Genomic DNA, 17,148 nt, shown 5'->3' on the forward strand with positions numbered 1-17,148 from the left:
CTCTCTGTGTTCAAGGGACCCCAGATTCCTTGTTGCCCCTGTCTTCTACTCCCTCTCCGCGTACTCATGCCCACAACCTCCCTATTGACACACCATCCGCATTTTATTCAGAGGATTCAAGAGACCCCAGTTGGCCAAATATGACTTATTCCTCAATACCTCTGTATCCTGGAAGCCCCCAATCACACCCTGCAACTGAAAATAGTCAGTATCAGGAGCAGCCCCTGATACCTAAACTTACCCAGATAGTGCATCCAACAGCAGGAGCTCAGGTGATGGACCAGAAAGGAATAGGGATTGATAGTGCCCAAATCCCTAATTTTATTCCTGAGGAAAAGCTTAAAGGGAAACAGAGGACAGTGCACAACTTAAGAGCAAAGGCCAAGACAAAGTAGTTAAGAAGTGTTGAGAAACTTCGAAGAGAATTGATTATGGAAGGTGAACATTTTTTATCCCTTACCCCCGTGGAGGATGCAGATTGCCATCCCCACGGGAGACAATGAAGCTATTGGTTTGGAACTATCGAGGCATTGGAGGACACCTTACAGTTCGCTTTCTTTATCGTCTCTCCAGGGAAAACAAAGCAGACATTATATTTTTTATGGAAACTAAAGCAAAACAGTCATATTTAGAAGGTATCAGAAGGAGGTTGAAAATGGAAGGCATGTTTGTAATTGATCCCATCGGCAGTGCTGGTGGTTTGTGCTTATTTTGGAAGAAGGAATTTGAAATTGACGTCCAATGTTGTTTACAAAATTTCATTGATGTGTTCATTCAACCACAGCAAGCAATTGGATTTTATTTCACGGGAGTATATGGTAGCCCTATTCGATTTGAAAGAAAAGGTATTTGGCAAGACATTCAGAGGTTTGGGGAAATAAGAGACCAGCGATGGATTATAGCAGGGGATTTCAATTCGTTTCTTCGTTGGCAGGAGAAATCAGGTGGTTCTTGCAAAGGTAGTGCTGATGTCTCCCATTTCAGGAGCTTGGTAGAACACTGTAATCTAATGGATCTTCAATCCCAAGGGCCTGCATACACATGGACCAACAAGTGTAAAGGCAGAGATGGAATTCGCATTCGCTTGGACCGAGCTCTGGCAAATCTCACATGGCGCACTACCTTCCTTGAAGCTCGTCTTCACAAAAGCGGCGGTTGGATTTGATCACAACCCTTTATTAATTAACACTGATGGAAAGCCTCAACCAGGTCCTAGACCCTTTAGATTCCAGGCAATGTGGTTAAGGCATGCTGATTTTAACATGCTAGTTGATAAATCTTGGAAAAAAGAAGGATCAAAGGACAATGAAAACTTTCTGGATGAAAAATTCAAGCAATGCCAAAGAGAGTTTTCAGTATGGAATAAGCAAGTCTTCAGAAATCTAGAGAACAATATACAAAGCACCATGCATCAGTTAGAAACACTCCAAAACAAACCAGTGGGGGAATCGGATCAAGAGCAGGAAGCTGTTCTCTTGAGCAAAATGGAATAATTGCTATTACAGGAAGAGGACTTTTGGGCTCAGAAGTCCAGGATTGATTGGCTAACGGCAGGGGATCGAAATACTGGTTTTTTCCATGCCATTACAACACAACGGAGGCATTACAACAAAGTTTTGAAAATAAAAACTCCAAATGGTGATTGGACTGAGTCAGAGTCTATAATATATAAAGCTTTCAAAGAGTATTACCAGGAACTATTCTCATCGGAAGGCTGCTACCCGACAACTCTCAAGGAAGTGTTAGAGGCTTTAAATCCCAGTTGATCCGAACAGGAGAGTCAGCAACTCCACACTCCACCATCAGAAGAGGAAGCCAGAACTGCTCTGTTTCAAATGCATCCCCTAAAAGCTCTTGGAATCGATGGATTCCCTCCTTTATTTCTTCAGAAATATTGGGAGCTTATCAAATCAAACCTCATGAAGTTTCTCACATCTTTTTTTGTCACAGGTATTCTTCCTCCTCAATCAAACGACACTTTAATCAGCCTAATTCCAAAGAGGCCTTGCCCAGAGGAGATTGAGCATTTTTGCCCAATAAGCTTAGTCAATACTTATATGGTCACTACTAAGATTTTGGCTACGAGATTGACTCGGTTCCTACCAGATTCAATTGATCCAGAGTAGTCCGCTTTCATTGAGGGACATACCATTTCAGATAATATAATGGTAGCTCATGAAGTTTTCAATTATGTAAAAAAGAAGAAAAAAAGGAAAGAAGAAGATGGTGATTATGAAGTTGGACATGAAAGCATTTGACAGGATGGAATGGACCTACATTGAACAGATCCTTCTACGTGCTGGGTTCCCTCAAATGTTTGTGAAACTAATCATGGCTTGCATTACTTCAGTAGAATACTCCATGTTAATTAATGGTGCTATTAGGTGTGCTTTCAAACCTTCACGTGGACTGCGGCAGGGAGATCCATTATCTCCAGCATTATTTATTTTGTGCTCACAAGGTTTTTCAGCTCTAATGCGCAAAGGAGAAGCAGATCGGATGATTCAGGGCATCCAAATCAAAAATAGGGGGATGCGGTTGTCTCATATGCTTTTTGCAGACGATTGTTTGGTTTTTTCGGAGGTGCAGCTTAGTGCTTTGCACCATGTGAAGAACATCCTCAACTCTTATTGTAAGGCAAGTGGACAGCAGGTAAACCGAACTAAATCTAGTCTCCGTTTCAGCAGTAATACCCATTCTAAGTTCAAACGATGGATCTCCCATATATTTAAAATTAAATATGGTGATGGCCCCTCAAAGTACCTCGGTCTCCCCTCAACAATTGGAGTCTCAAAAACGCAGGCTTTTCATGAGATAAATGATAGAATGGACAAGCGTTTACATGGGTGGTCTCAGAGACTGTTAACACCAGCAGGTAGAGAAATTTTGTTGAAAAGCTCAGCTATGTCTGTCTAATTATGCAGCGGGGCATTTCAAACTACCGAAGAGCTTTCACCGCATAAATTCCCAATCGGCTGCTCAGTTTTTCGGGGGTGCTCAAGAAGGAAATGAAAGCATTCATTGGATGTCTTGGGAGCGGCTATGCAATTCAAAGGAAGCTGGTGGATTGGGTTTCAGAAATGGTTCTCTACATAACAAAGCACTGTTGGCAAAATTAGCTTGGAAACTATTAACAGATCCTCTGTCTCACTAGGCCAAAGTGATGAAAAATATTTATTACCCCACTTGTAGTTTTTTGGAGGCAAAGACTGGGAGTTCTCCTTCATGGGGATGGCGAAGTGTTTCGATAGGAAGGGAAGTTTTAAAAAAAGGCCTAGCATGGAAAGTAGGGAGGGGTGATAATATAAATATCTGGAAAGATAGATGGGTCCCTGATTTGGAGGAGTGGCAAATTCCAAGTTCGGTTACACCTTCAAAGGATTTCAAGACAGTTAAAGAATTGATTACCGAGGATGGTACGTGGAACAAAAGTATTCTTGAAACTCTGTTCCCAGAGGAGATCACTTTGGCCTTTCAAAGAATTCAACTGCCGATGTTTCCTGTTGAGGATCAACTAATTTGGTATGCTGACAAGAGAGGCGTATTTTCAGTAAAATCAGCCTATCACATGCAAACTGCTGACATAAAGGAAACCAAAAGAAATAAAACATCCACATCAATTCGGAAACAATGGGAATTGGTGGACAACGCAGTTTGGAAAAAAAATATGGAGCTTACATGCATTGCCAAAGGTGAGATCTCTTCTATGGAGAGCGTGTAATCAAGCTCTATCAATAGGAGTAAATTGTCTCCATAGGGGTATGAATGTGGAAGAAAACTGTGCTAGGTGTGGGGAGTTAGAATCTACAGAGCATATTTTCTTTCACTGCACTTTTGCAAGAGCAGTATGGATGGGTTCGAACCTAGGTTTGAGATTCGATGGCCAAATGGATTATTCGATGGCTATGTGGATAGCAGACTGGAGCAGGTATAAAGCAGAAGATAAAAACAACTATAAGTTCCTGGAAGCTCAAATCGGTTTTATAACTTGGTACTTGTGGGGAGCCCGAAACATGCTTTTGTTTACCACCAGCAGATGGCTTCCTCAAGAAGTGATTCAGCTGGCTTCAAAGGCTGCAGTAGAGTTCATCGAGGTGCAGAATAGTATCAACAACACAGCAGCAAATCAGTTCAGCTTGGTTCATGGTCAACATCTGAGAAATCAGTCTCATCTTCAGAGTAATCAAGGTGAGTTTCTAGCCTGGAGTCCTCTAGGAATAGGAATACTCAAAATAATCTCTGATGCAGCACTGAGAAAGGATAAAAAGGCTAGTGGAATTGGATTTGTTGTAAGGGATTGGTGCGGTGATCTTCTAATGGTAAGATCGATTCCTATGGTTTTCGGAGAAGCTGATGTTGGCGAGGCGCTGGGTATCAAGCAGAGCTTATGGACTGCTATTGGGGAAGGTTGGCTTCATATCACCATTGAATCGGACTGTCTGGCTGTGATCAATTTGCTTCTACATCCAGCTCTACAAGTCCCAACTAGGCTGATGAATGTAGTTGTTGATATTCGGAGGCTAGCTAGTGCCCCCATTTCTTGTGAGTTTCATTTTGTTCCAAGGGAGGCTAACACTGTAGCCCCTTCCTTGGCACAGGAGGCCCTGATGTGTGAGAATCCGTTGGATTGGCCGTTATCCACTCAGTGGCTGAAGGAGCCTATTCCTCAGCTAGCTGTTGTTTCTCGTTCCAGTTAATCAAATGTTTCTACCAAAAAAGAAAAAAGAAAAAAGAATTTTGTTCCGAAAATGAAAAGATGAACATGACTTCTGTTATCTGACTATGTGGAGTGTGACGATCTAATGTCTAACCTGCGATGATGGTTGCTTTCTCCGAACGTATCCGGAGCTTAAGTTGTTGTGAATTCGAAAGTTGTGGGTTTTTAACATGTATTTTGTTGTGAAGGATTTGGTTTTCAACATGTATTTTATTGTGAAGGATTATCCAGCCATGAATAATTTTTGGTTCCAAAGAAATTTGCAAAAAGCAGTTCTTTTGAGTTGACAACATGCATGCTCTCATTTGAAGTAAGTTGGAGTCATTTTTTGGGGAGTTTGTGAAAATATGAGGATGCTCTAGGAGATTTCTTAGTGCATGGGCACCAATGAGGTCTGTAACTTGAATGAGTTTAGGTGACTTTGAGTGAACCTAGGTAGTTTGTTTGTAAATTAAAAAAAAAAAAATTTTTGAATGAGGTCGACCAGTATGAAAAACTTTGATTTCCTTTCACCCCATGGACTAAAATGGTCATTTCATTTTTAAAGTTAAGTGAAAAGTAACGGGATAACTTGTAATTTTTCAAAAGATATATAGTGGAGAAGCTGAAATATTTTCTTACTTAAGTGGACAGTCAACTGTTTCAATCCAACTATTGAAACTTAAGTGGGTGCCCTCAAAAAAACTCTAAAGATATTCTCAACTGCTCTGCTGCTCGTTGTATTAATGATGTAATATAATCAAGAAAAAAATCCAACGGTCATTGATTTTCGTGAAATTTGGAAGTTTTTCAAAGGCAAATTCCAATTAGTGGTTCACCACATAATCAAGTGGGAACTGGAACTTCCAGGGAAGTGGTAAAATGGATTTAAGAAGAGCTTGTTTGTAGGACATGATATAAACAGAAAGAGAGAAGATTTAAAACAAAAAAGGAGATGGCTTAATCTCATACTGTATAAGTACAATTATGTCAGAGATCTCATCTTTCCAAATCTCTTGAAATCAAATAATTGCTAAAGAAGTGTCTACTTATCTTTTCATTTTTCTATCATTTGGACATGATGGACAAAGAGAACATCAAGACCTCTTTGACGAATCTGTGACATAAGAGACGAACGGTGAAGGGCATGGTGGGCTGGAAACATCAACTGCTCCTTCAAGCATTTGTAATACCTTCTTCATCGTAGGCCTCAGAGAAGGGTCCTCTTGAATGCACCAAATTGCTATCATCACCAGAGTCAGTAGCCTCTTCATGTCCCTCATGGCCTCCTCGTCTCTCTCCACCAGCTCTTCCAGTTTACCATCTCTGTAGCAGTCATAAGCCCAGTCAGTCAGTATTGCTCTGTCTTCTTCACCCCATGCTGTCTCCACGCTCCTCCTACAAGTGATGATCTCTAACAGCATCACACCAAAACTATAAACATCTACCTTCGCTGTGATCGGCATACTCCGGAACCACTCTGGAGCCACATACCCTTTAGTTCCTCTAATGCCTGTTTTAGTTAAGACCTGGTCAGGCGTCAACAGTTTCGCTAACCCAAAATCAGAAATTCTTGGCCTGAAAAAATCATCTAGAAGTACATTTTGAGGCTTTATATCACAATGGATTATCTGAATGCTGCAATCTTCGTGCAAATAAGTAAGTCCTCTTGCAATTTCGATTGCAATCTGGGTTCTGTGGTCCCAATGAGGCCTTGAGAGCCCAAAGATGAAGTTGGCCAAAGAGCCATTGCTCATAAACTCGTACACCAAAAGCCTGTGTGTCCCTTCCTCACAAAATCCAAGCAATCGGACCAAATTCTTGTGGTGTGTCTGGCCGATCACACTTACCTCTGTTTTGAATTCCTTCTCACCATCTTGAACCACCTTGTCTAACCTCTTCACTGCAATTGGACTCTTAGAGCCTAATGGGTAGAGACCTTTGTAAACAATCCCAAAGGCACCTTTCCCCAATTCTTCTTTGAACCCATTTGTTGCTTCGTCAAGTTCTTTGTACGTAAATGAACGTAGACTAGTCTCTGAAATACTAGAAACTTGATTAACACTCTTTGGTCTTCTTTGGTATGCAACGAAAGCACTGACACAAGTTGCAGCTAACAATATGAAGTTGACAACTAGAGAACCACCCAATGATCCAGCGAGGATAGCTATTGTTGGATCTTTCTTCTTCGAGATTGAAGAGCTTGCAGGTAGCACAGAAGTTGTACTCGAAGAATTTGCAGGTGGCACAGAAGTTGCAAGCTTAATTTTAAATAAAGCCTTTCCAATCTCATTTTCTCTCAACCTCCCATTGGATATGGGAAGTCTCTTCTTCCAGCACATGGAGTCACCAAAAATAACAACTGCACAGTAGCAGTCATGCAAGCAAGAACTTTTGCAGTCGGATTCATTAATGGGTTGAATCCTTTCATAATCATTAAATGGCCAATTCGTGCCAGCCAGCTCCCTGAACTCGAACAGACTCTCCATGGAAGCAGATTCACCCTCTTCACATACAAGTGGAACTTTCGGTCTGCAACCACTGAGAGTGTTGTTTGGATCATTAAAAGTGTATTCAGGAGGGCATTCACAGATGGGCATCCCATTAGAAGCTCCACAGTAGCTATTATACCCACAAGCACCACTACCATATTGCCCAGTGATGTCACAAACGTCTTCAGGAAACGATTTCTTGGCGGACCACTCTTCAGTACCTTCATGAAAAGGCCTCGGATGAGTGAACAAATACAATGCTCCTCCAGCATCAAGGGTTGCTCTGTGATAGAAATCGGAAATCGGGAGTACGATGGAAGGTGAGAGATCCACAATGCTTCCATCGCTACCCCTGTAAATAAAAACTACCGATTCATTGAAGACCAACGTGGAACGGTTATCAGCGGGATTAGGTTCCTTAGAGTAGTATGGAGGCCAGTAGGGATAATAAGCTGGCAAGGAGACAGCGTTGAGAGCAAGAGTTCCACTTCCATTTTGAAGCAATTGGAGTTGAAACCTTCCCCGTGAGTAATCAGTCATCGACAGCTTTGAAATAAGAGTCCCACCCACTTCCAGTACTTGTCCAGGCAACATGGTATCTGTAGGATGGCTGACGCTCTGCCATAGGTAAACAGAATTGCTACTTTCAAGCACGAAGTTGCCATTGTTGAGCATGGCAGCGTAAGCGACAACATCGCTGGAATTTGAGATCCAAGCATTCCATAAATGCTGGCCATTGGGGTCGGTAAGAACAAGTCCATCTGTTGTAAGCTCAATTTTGGAGTTCTTTGGAACTGGGTTTCCACCATTGGCGTACCAAACTATAGTTTGATCTGGTATTTGTTTGAACCAGATGCAGAGCAAGAAGGAATTTGATGAATTTGTGTCAAGGCTGCGAAACCCGAAGGCAAAGTCTTTGGAAGGTGAAGTCCATGGATAAGCTCCATCGCCGGCTATGAGATAGTTACCCACGGTCAAATTAGTTTGACAGACAGCCAAGAAGGGGAAAAGTAGAAAGGAGAGGAAGAGAACATGACGAAAAACATCATCAGAAGCCATTGCCAAAAAGCTATTCGTGAAAAGGCCTAAGAGAACTCAAAACGTTTTGAAAGCAAGATATGATGAAGTCTAAAAATCAATCAGAGAAGAAAGAAATCTAATCCTAATGTGCAGTTACTCTGCCATTAAAAGAAAGACCTTAGACATTAGAGAAGCATTACGGTTTCGTAAACTCAGCCGGAAAGTGGCGATTTTAGTTTACTCAAATGGTCCTTAAAAAGGAGTTCTATTTGAATGATTTTCCTGTTGGTCTTCGTCAACTCTAAAACAAAATAGAAAAAAATATATAATAAGGGTTCGTTGAGTTGCAAGATCTACAGAGAGGTGTGGTTGGACTCTTATGGGCGGCATTTCCTGTATTAAAAAAACACCTGCTCTAAAAAAAAATAGTAATCAGAAATCAATCCCTAAACTGCAGCCACACCTCATCATTTTCAGTAATTATGATCAAAGTCTCATGGGAAGGTGTGGCTACAAGATTGAAGACCACTATTTTAAATGACCAAAAAAAAATCTAGTTGTGGTCCAAGAATCATGTGGAAAATTCCATCGGTGTAAGCTGCTGGATTTTCTTAGAAAATTTTAGGTCGAGATCCTTTTAATCAAAGCCTAAAATATTGTTCGGTTGATTTAATTTGGGGGGAAAATCGTCTGCAAAGGTTGAACCTATGACTTTTTCACTGAAAATTATGGATTTTACCATACTACTGACCATAGCTAACTAATAATTTTTAAAGTATTTTAAGTCAAAATACTCGGCTGAATGTTGGAGAGTCTAATATTGTTTAAAGAGTTTGTTAAATGATCAAAATACCTCACCTCCTACACCCTCTGTAAGGTTTCTAGGAGAGTCTAATGGTGTAGCCCACTCTCTTGGCTGAATATTGGTGGAGAATATTAAATTGAAGAGAACTTCTGCTTCTTGACATGCTTTATAAGCACTATCCCTAATTCCCAAGAAATTGTTTTACAATTTAAAGCCATAATTGACATTTCAATAATTGAGCACTTATCAGCGTGCCAAGCACAACCCTAATCCCCAAGAAATTGTCTTGCAATTTAAAACCATGATTGATAATTGAGTAGTGCCAAGCACAACGTTCTATAAAATGTTTTTAACAGTTGAAGAGTAGACATTTAAATGGATGGTTAAATTTACTTTCAAATTTGCATTCGTATTCTTTTAAGAGTGTTTGTATCTGAAAAGTTTATTATTGGATAATATCTATATCCGTCTATTAAGCAATCAGATTCAGATTCGGATAATTGTTTATCGAATCAGATAATATCCGGATAAAATTTTATCCAGATAGAGTAAAGTATTTAACATTTTTTTCTTTGAAAATTGATGATAATCGGATTCAAAAACTGGTATTAGTAATCAGAAATCGAAAATTATCCGATTAAAGTAAATTACTAAACACTTTTCTCTAAAAAAGGGTTGATAATCTGATTTGGAAACCGGTAATCGGTAATCGGTAATCGAAAATTGGAAATCAGGAAAAAAAAAAAAAATGACAATCACCAATCAATAATTGGATGGTTTATCGGATCGGATTATTATCGGTTTTCTGATAAAGTTCCCGATTCAAATTTGGATGCCTTATCTAAATTTCTACTGGATTTGGATTCGGATAACAATTTTGCTAATTGGATTTGAATTCAGATACTGGCGCATCCGAGCTGACTCTGATCCATTTACAAGTCTACTGAAGAGGCATCTCTATTCTCAATCTCCCTTAGTGCCTAGCACTTTTATGGCTCTTAGTTTTATGCTTCTTGTTAAGAGAATGGAGGGTCTGTAGAAGGAACCGTGCTTCAGTGCTGTGCACTTAATGCGCAGCATGATGCAACGAACAGCGAGGATCAAAACTTGTGGTCGAGATTTCGATCTAGAACATTGATTTTGCATATATTTTTGTTACAGTTTGGTATAGTTTAAAAAGTAAAATAATAATAATAAATAAAGAAATAAAATAATATGAAACGAGTGGTCGAGATCGAAATCTTGACCACAAGTCAAGATTTCGATCCTTACCTTTGGCTGCATCCATGCTACACATTAATTGCACAGAACTGAAGGAATTCTTTTGTAACCAAAATGGATTGGATCAGTCTTTTCAAATCAAATCACAACACTGAATGCGCTCATAACTCAGTTTATTATTCCCCTGACCATGATTTAGGGCTTAAAATTTTTTGGCCTAACTCAAAACATTGACGGGACAGTGAAGTCCAATCTTGCCCTAATTATCCTTGATTGGAGTGGGCCAGGATAGGGTGGTCTGTCCGCATCCATGTTTGGCCCTGTCTATACCATCATATATCACTATGGTGAGCAATCTAGCATTAGAGAATTGGTCATATCTAATACATAAGGTTCTTGGGATTAATAGGGTATAAGAAGGGTCAAACGTACCCAGCCTACTATAGCTTTAGTGATGCTGGTAAATTATTGCTATGGTGAACTACTAGTTATGATGTTTTAATGCTAATATCACGCCATGATATGGAAACTGTACCTCCATCTCTCTGAACAATTTCAAACATTTTTCATGGTGGTAGACCATCAATATATTTGCACCAAATTTGAATCTCACATAGTAATGTTATGTTGTGGCTAGACAAATTTCATCTAGATACAGAAGGCATCGAAATTGAGTTTGAACAGGCTTATTCACCGTTCTTCCACATTGACTGAGAGTCATATTCAGAATGTTGAGCTCTTCAATGTAACTAATTGCATGTTCAAAATTGTTTAGAGGTTCTTGTATTCTTCAAGGGCATTTGTATTTTTCGTAAATCTCATCTTGTACAGATATTTTTCGAGGGGTTCATTTGTTATTTTTTTCTACATGAATCTCATCTTGGATGTGTGTATTTTTCGTCAATTTCACAACTTCGCTGTGAAATTTTACTAACAGAACATATATTTAAGGATTGGCATCGCTCATATGAAGTTGATGCTTGAAATCAAATCTACACATAACTGTTTCGAAAATTTGAAGAATTAAAAAGTTAAGATTAAAAAATAAATTAGAAGAGAAGAAGAGCAGCTGGGAGAATACTAGAAAAATACCAAGGAGACTTATTAAATCCCTAATGAATTATATATATATTTTTTTCTTCTAATAAATGATAGTTAAAGGAGTTGGGCCATCAATTAAATAGTCAAAGTTACACACGAGTCTAGTTAGATAGGAAGATTAGTAATGAGAGTAGAGGATTGGAGTCTGGATCACCTCTTCGTCACGGAAGAACAATGTGCTCCTTTGACGCTTTCATACCATACAATAGTAATAGGATATACTTATAAATGTTGAAAAAAAATTAATTGTAGAAATTTTAATAGGACCCACATTAGAGGTGACAGTCCTCCTTATTTTATGCAATAGAGAGGTGTGAAGAACGAAGGAAAAAAAGGAAAAAAAAATGTGTGAAGTTGGTATTATCCTTTATCTAGAAGGGTACGATATTTTTATTTTTGGAAAAATGAGGGTGTAACCTGTGGTTCAATATTAAAATAAACAATTGAAGCATTAAGGTTGCATCAATTGGGGATACAAAAAGGAATTATTCTAATTCAAACTTCAACTTTAACAAGCATAAGATTGGTAGAGGACCCTAACTCAGTTTCTATGGAAACAGCAACCTTTCCTTTTCTCCATCCTCCTGGGGTCATAATTTTTATTTCCATGAATAGCAATGCTGAAAAGATTCATGAAGAAGGAACTTCAGGAAATTGGAAGTCTTATCTGTCGCCATAATTGGATTTTTTTTTTAATGGTTATGCTCACTTTGATTATCTTATTATCCATACAAACTATTGAATCTACTTGAATATTTATAAGGTGTTCAAATAGAGTTAAATGTAATGTACAATACATAGCAGATAGAGTTTAATTGAATAGGTTGTTCGAGTGAGATAAGGTTTATCTCCCTTAACCGTAATTGACCAGCAACTTCACGTTGGGTTTAAACTTTGAATTCTTGAATGAGTTGAGATTGAGTTGGACACTAGATTTGAAAGCTCTGATACACTCTCCCACAAGCAAAACAGTGACTTGTGAACGTTGAGCTTGTCTCTTAGCTTCTTGAACCGTGGGCTAAGCAATCCTTCGGTTAGAATATCTACCAGTTGATCTTGACTTGGCACGAAACATATGCACAATTGATTACTGACCATTTGTTCTCTGACAAAGTGGTAATTGATTTCTATGTATTCCACGTGAGCGTGGAATACCGGGTTAGAGGCCACATATGTAGCACCAATGTTCAGGGGCGGAGCCAGGGATTGAACATTGGGGGGGGCCGAATGTATGTGAGCCAATGTGAGACACACTGTAGGTCTCATCTCAGAATATATTATTATATTTTAAAGTGGAGTCTACATTAAAAATTAGGTAAATTAATAGAAAATTCGTGTGTGAGAGAGAGAAAGGAATAATTTGAGAAAGAGAGAGTGAATACCTGATGTGGAGAAGATTTAGGAAAATTCCAAAATTTGCTAACTACTTCAATATTTTGTGAGACGTGTGAGAAAAAAAAAAGAATAAAAGAGGAGATTCATGAGAGAATAAATAAAAATGAAAATAGGAGAGAATATATAAGGAAAAATTCATGGATCGTGAGTTAGTTTTTAAGTTAGTTTTTAATTAGAATTTAACCTTTTATTCCTTAAAATTAGGGATTTAATGATAACCATTAGATAAATATTATGAATGACATGACATTTGTACCCATCATCTTTATCTTAAATTTTTATTTTTAATTTTTGGAGGGGGGAATAGTAGTATTTCACATTTAAAGATAGAGAAATAAGGAGAGAAACAAGTATACTTACAATTTCAAAAAATCGGGGGGGGGGGGGGCATGGCCCCCTCCGGTCCCAACGTGGCTCCGCCACTGCCAATGTTGTCACAGAATAGCATTGGTGGTGAGATGTGGGTACCCAGAACTTGCAAAAGTTGACACAGCCAAATGAAACACCTTTTGTATTTTCATTTTGTTGAAGATCTAGCCATAGTGGTTGTTTCTTCAAGCTCCATCACACCAGATTATCACCCAAATAAATGCAATATTTACTGGTGGATTTGCAATCATATGGGCACCCGGTCCAATCAGCATCAAAATAGACTGTTAAAGTGTTGATTTGAGATGGGTGAATTTGAATTCCCATGTCTATGGTGTCCTTGACATAGGGTAAAATTCTCTTGATAGCCGTTTAATGTTCCTGTGTTGGTGAGTGTGTGAACTGACAAACGCGGTTCACTGCAAATGTTATATATCTAGCCGGGTCAATGTCAAGTACTGTAATCTTGTACAGTGTTGTATCATCAAACATTGAATCATTACTTGGAGTTAGGAGGGCAATTGACGTAGGGGTGGGCATTGGTTTAGCTTCAACCAAATTTGTCTTGCGTAGAAGATCCAAACTATACTTAAGGTCCGACATGTCGACTGGTGTTGCTGTGTCGATGGATGGCGACACCACTGATCCGGCAACACCAGCCGACATGTCAGTTGATTTTTTGAGGAGTTCGGTGATTAATGGACAAATGTCGCCGATGTGGATAAGTCTCAACCCAGTTCTCCTTCTCCACCAATGTTGCTGATGCCCTCCTCCACTACGCCACTATCTTCAGTGTCGCCAAGCTGAGATCCATCGCTGCAGCTCTTTGCAACTGCCCATCCAACCCCTGCAATTTCTTGGTTTTTGGGCTCACCCACAAAACCCTCCTCTGGAAAGCCCTAAATCAAAATGGGCACATTGTTTTCCTTGACGAGAAGAGTACAAAATCACCAAGTTTGAGCAGAGCCGTAAATAAGGACAGCGTGATTAGACCTCTCGCGTGGGGCGCGGCTGAGCACCGATAACTCATGACGGAAGGTTGGCCGAATGCCCGGTCGAGGAATCTAACTGACATGGAAGCTTACGACGTGTCTTACTTACACAACCAAGGTTAGCTAGATGAAGGAATTGATCATCTCTGTAAGGGAGCAGATTTGGAAGGAGTGTCAACCTGTAAAGAATATGCTATTCTCCGACTGCAAACTTAGGATCGATGATCTTCCCAATCACTTGTACGAGGTGCCTTGGGATTTAATCTTGGTTGATGGCCCCAGAGGTTGTAGTCCGTCGGTGCCAGAGAGGATGTCGTTCATCTTTACTGTCGATCGCACTGTTGAAACTTGAAAGCAGGTCCGACATGTCGATCGTTGATGATATATCGCCGACTTTCGGCAATATATCGTCGATGTTTGGTATTTATTGAGTCATTGGGGGGTGTTGTGTCGCCCCCCAACGACACGATGATATTTCACCGACACACTTTACATTGACTATACTTAGTTTGGGATAAGTGCATACCCTATGAATTTTGGTTTCCTTCAGTCCCTCAGAAATAATGTAGTGATTCCAAGTTAGTAATTACAAATTTATAACCAATAGATTGGACAAGAACTTGTTGATTGACTTCTGATTACTTCCTGTAATAATCATGTCATCAACATAGATGAGCACATAAGTGGAGTCATGGTTGGTTTTTGGACATATTAGGCCATATTAGATGATGAAGGATGAAATCCAATTGAGAGCACGGATTTTTCAAGTCGATTGGACCATTCTCTTGGAGCTTATTTGAGGCCATATGGAGCACAGTTTAAGTGACAAACATAATTGGGATATTTAGGATCTACAAATCCTTGTGGTTGAACCATGGAAACATCTTCCTGTACTCACCATTCAAGAATGCATTTTGCATATCTAATTGTTGGATTGCCTAGCCTTGTGAAATGGCTATAGAGAGCACTAACCGAGTGGTGGTTGGCTTCACAACAACATTGAAAGTGCTAAAATAGTGAATCCCTTCACGTTGGTGGAAACCCTTTGCAACAAGATGGGCTTTATAGTGGGAAATCGATCCATCAACATGCCACTTTATCGGATACACCATTTGTTACTAGCTAGATTCATTGATGGATTGTATAGAAGCAACTGCCACGTTCCCTTTTTTTAGTAAAGCATGATATTCATCACATTGTTTGTCCTCTATTTAGGTTATTTGTGTTATTCCCAAGTTGACACTGAGAGGGGGGGGGGTGAATCAGTGTCTTCTAAAATTCTCTTTGATGCGACGCTTCTTTAAATTCAAGACAAGGTTGGTCAGGATAATCCTATAATTATCAATTACACAATGGCACGTCCACCACACACCACAATGTGGTTGGGTCTACCAGACAGTGCACCACCTGATGCGTCCAAAATCTGCTCAGCCCTTGGATCTCCACATGATGTCCTGCAAAATGAAAGCGTCAGATTTGGCCCGACCGCTGGGGTTAGGAGTCCACCTCCGAAGGCTAAGTCAGTTGATGAACTTAATCACAAACGGCTTTGCTAGAAGCACAGAGCTAAGGAATGAAGAACTGGGAAAGGTGATCTAGATAGCAGATCGCTGATAGTTTAGGTCTATCAGTATGTATATGAACCTGAGTCTCAGATAGTATTCTTTTTTATCGATTGATCCGCCCCTCACCTTGTATGGTAGTGAGGTTTATATAGAGTGTACCTTCGAATCTCCTTCGTTGGATGCACTTGAGCCTTCTTCGGGTAGTCGTTGGATCTTATTAGTTAGATCCGTTGAGCGATAAACTTCTACTAGTTTGGGCTAGTAGAGGACTCCTGAGATAACCTTTAGGTTATGCGATGGTTATCCCTTCGATAATGATTATCCGCAGCCGTCAGTTTGAGTCTGCCATCATCAGGGTGATTACCCTAATCCATAAGTAAGATTAGGGCACGCTTGCAGCCGAATAAGCTTTCTTCTTCAACAAGCCATTTTCCGGATCCGGTTCGCTTGGGAGCGATTCGGTTTTCTCCGTCTCGACCGGGGTCGAGGGTCGGACCAGGTATGAACCCGGTCTGATCATAAACTCTCCATATCACGAGCCCCCCGGACCAAGCGTTCGATCGATCCCGAGGGCTTGGTTTTTAACTGGGTTCGTCGTCAGGTGATGATCTCTGCGTGCTTCATTAAATGTCATATCACATTTAATGCGGTGGTCACTTTTCCTCGAGCGTTGTGAGTGTAAGGCCACATATTTCGTTGCAGTTGATCTGTCGTGGCTCACGTCATCCAAGCGACGGTTTCCGAATGCCTATTTCGGATTCGTGAGTTCAAACTTTCAAAACGTCTTTCAATCTTGATCGTTGATTTTGAATCAATCTCGATCGTTCAGATTCCCGAACACTCATGCGGGAGTTTTAAAAGCGGTTCGTTGTCTTCGTAAGTTTCATTCTTCCTGTCTGGAATTTGAACCTTTGTTGTACGCTTCGCGCCTTCCTGCTCTCAAGCTTCCGTCTCCTTGAATCGGTAAGTTTCTTGGTCTTTTTCTTTTTGTAGTTCTTGAAACGAGTAATGGCGGACGATAGGGCTTCTTTAGTACCCCATGTTGGTAATAGCAGTGATGCTTTTGCTTCTCCTGCTCCCGAACAGTCGGATAGTGATAACAAAACCCTAACTGTCCTCTGGGGAGTTCGCTGAAGTTTCTCAAAAAGGTTTTGAAAAAAAAACCGAAACTTCTCCTATCCTTCTCAAGTCTGGATCTTCCAAGATTGTCGAGTCTTCTAGACAGCCTCAAACCTCCGGGTCCAATGGTGGACCTGGCTCTGTTCCCTCCATTTACAATGAGGAAACCCTTCTTTCAGCTGTCCAAGATTTTGATCTTCCTTCCTCATATCAGGTTAGGGCTCCCCACCCTGATGAGAGGGTTGATTCATCCCTTTCGGGTGAATTTTCTCTGTATATAGATGCATTGGAAAGCGGGGTTCGCTTTCCCTTTTTTAATCCTTTGTTCTTCGCAATTTTGAATCACCGGAATATTTGTCCCGGAATGCTCCTC

General features: G+C 40.1%; 2 protein-coding genes and 1 pseudogene across 2 annotated transcripts; 2 read left to right on the forward strand and 1 right to left on the reverse strand.

Moving 5' to 3' along the window:
• Nucleotides 1-3,899: 3,899 nt before the first annotated feature.
• On the forward strand, nucleotides 3,900-4,697 carry LOC149029332 (uncharacterized). The gene has a single exon (XM_089142992.1). The coding sequence runs from the start codon at nucleotides 3,900-3,902 to the stop codon at nucleotides 4,695-4,697; it is 798 nt and encodes a 265-aa protein (XP_088999118.1).
• A 961-nt stretch (nucleotides 4,698-5,658) lies between these two features.
• LOC149029333 (G-type lectin S-receptor-like serine/threonine-protein kinase LECRK2) lies at nucleotides 5,659-8,465 on the reverse strand. Its single transcript, XM_089150551.1, has one exon. It carries the CDS (start codon nucleotides 8,245-8,247, stop codon nucleotides 5,794-5,796), a length of 2,454 nt encoding a protein of 817 aa, XP_089006677.1. The 5' UTR covers nucleotides 8,248-8,465; the 3' UTR covers nucleotides 5,659-5,793.
• Nucleotides 8,466-13,700: 5,235 nt separating this feature from the next.
• Nucleotides 13,701-14,443, forward strand: LOC149029334 (protein IRX15-LIKE pseudogene; annotated as a pseudogene).
• Nucleotides 14,444-17,148: the final 2,705 nt, after the last annotated feature.

Source organism: Hakea prostrata, chromosome 1, assembly GCF_041222555.1.
Source record: "Hakea prostrata isolate BN-2017 chromosome 1, UWA_Hpros_2, whole genome shotgun sequence".
NCBI lineage: Eukaryota > Viridiplantae > Streptophyta > Magnoliopsida > Proteales > Proteaceae > Hakea > Hakea prostrata.

Coding starts and splice junctions, on each gene's coding strand:
- LOC149029332 (XM_089142992.1), top strand. CDS start 3,900: ATGGCTATGTGGATAGCAGACTGGAGCAGGTATAAAGCAGAAGATAAA.
- LOC149029333 (XM_089150551.1), bottom strand. CDS start 8,247: ATGGCTTCTGATGATGTTTTTCGTCATGTTCTCTTCCTCTCCTTTCTA.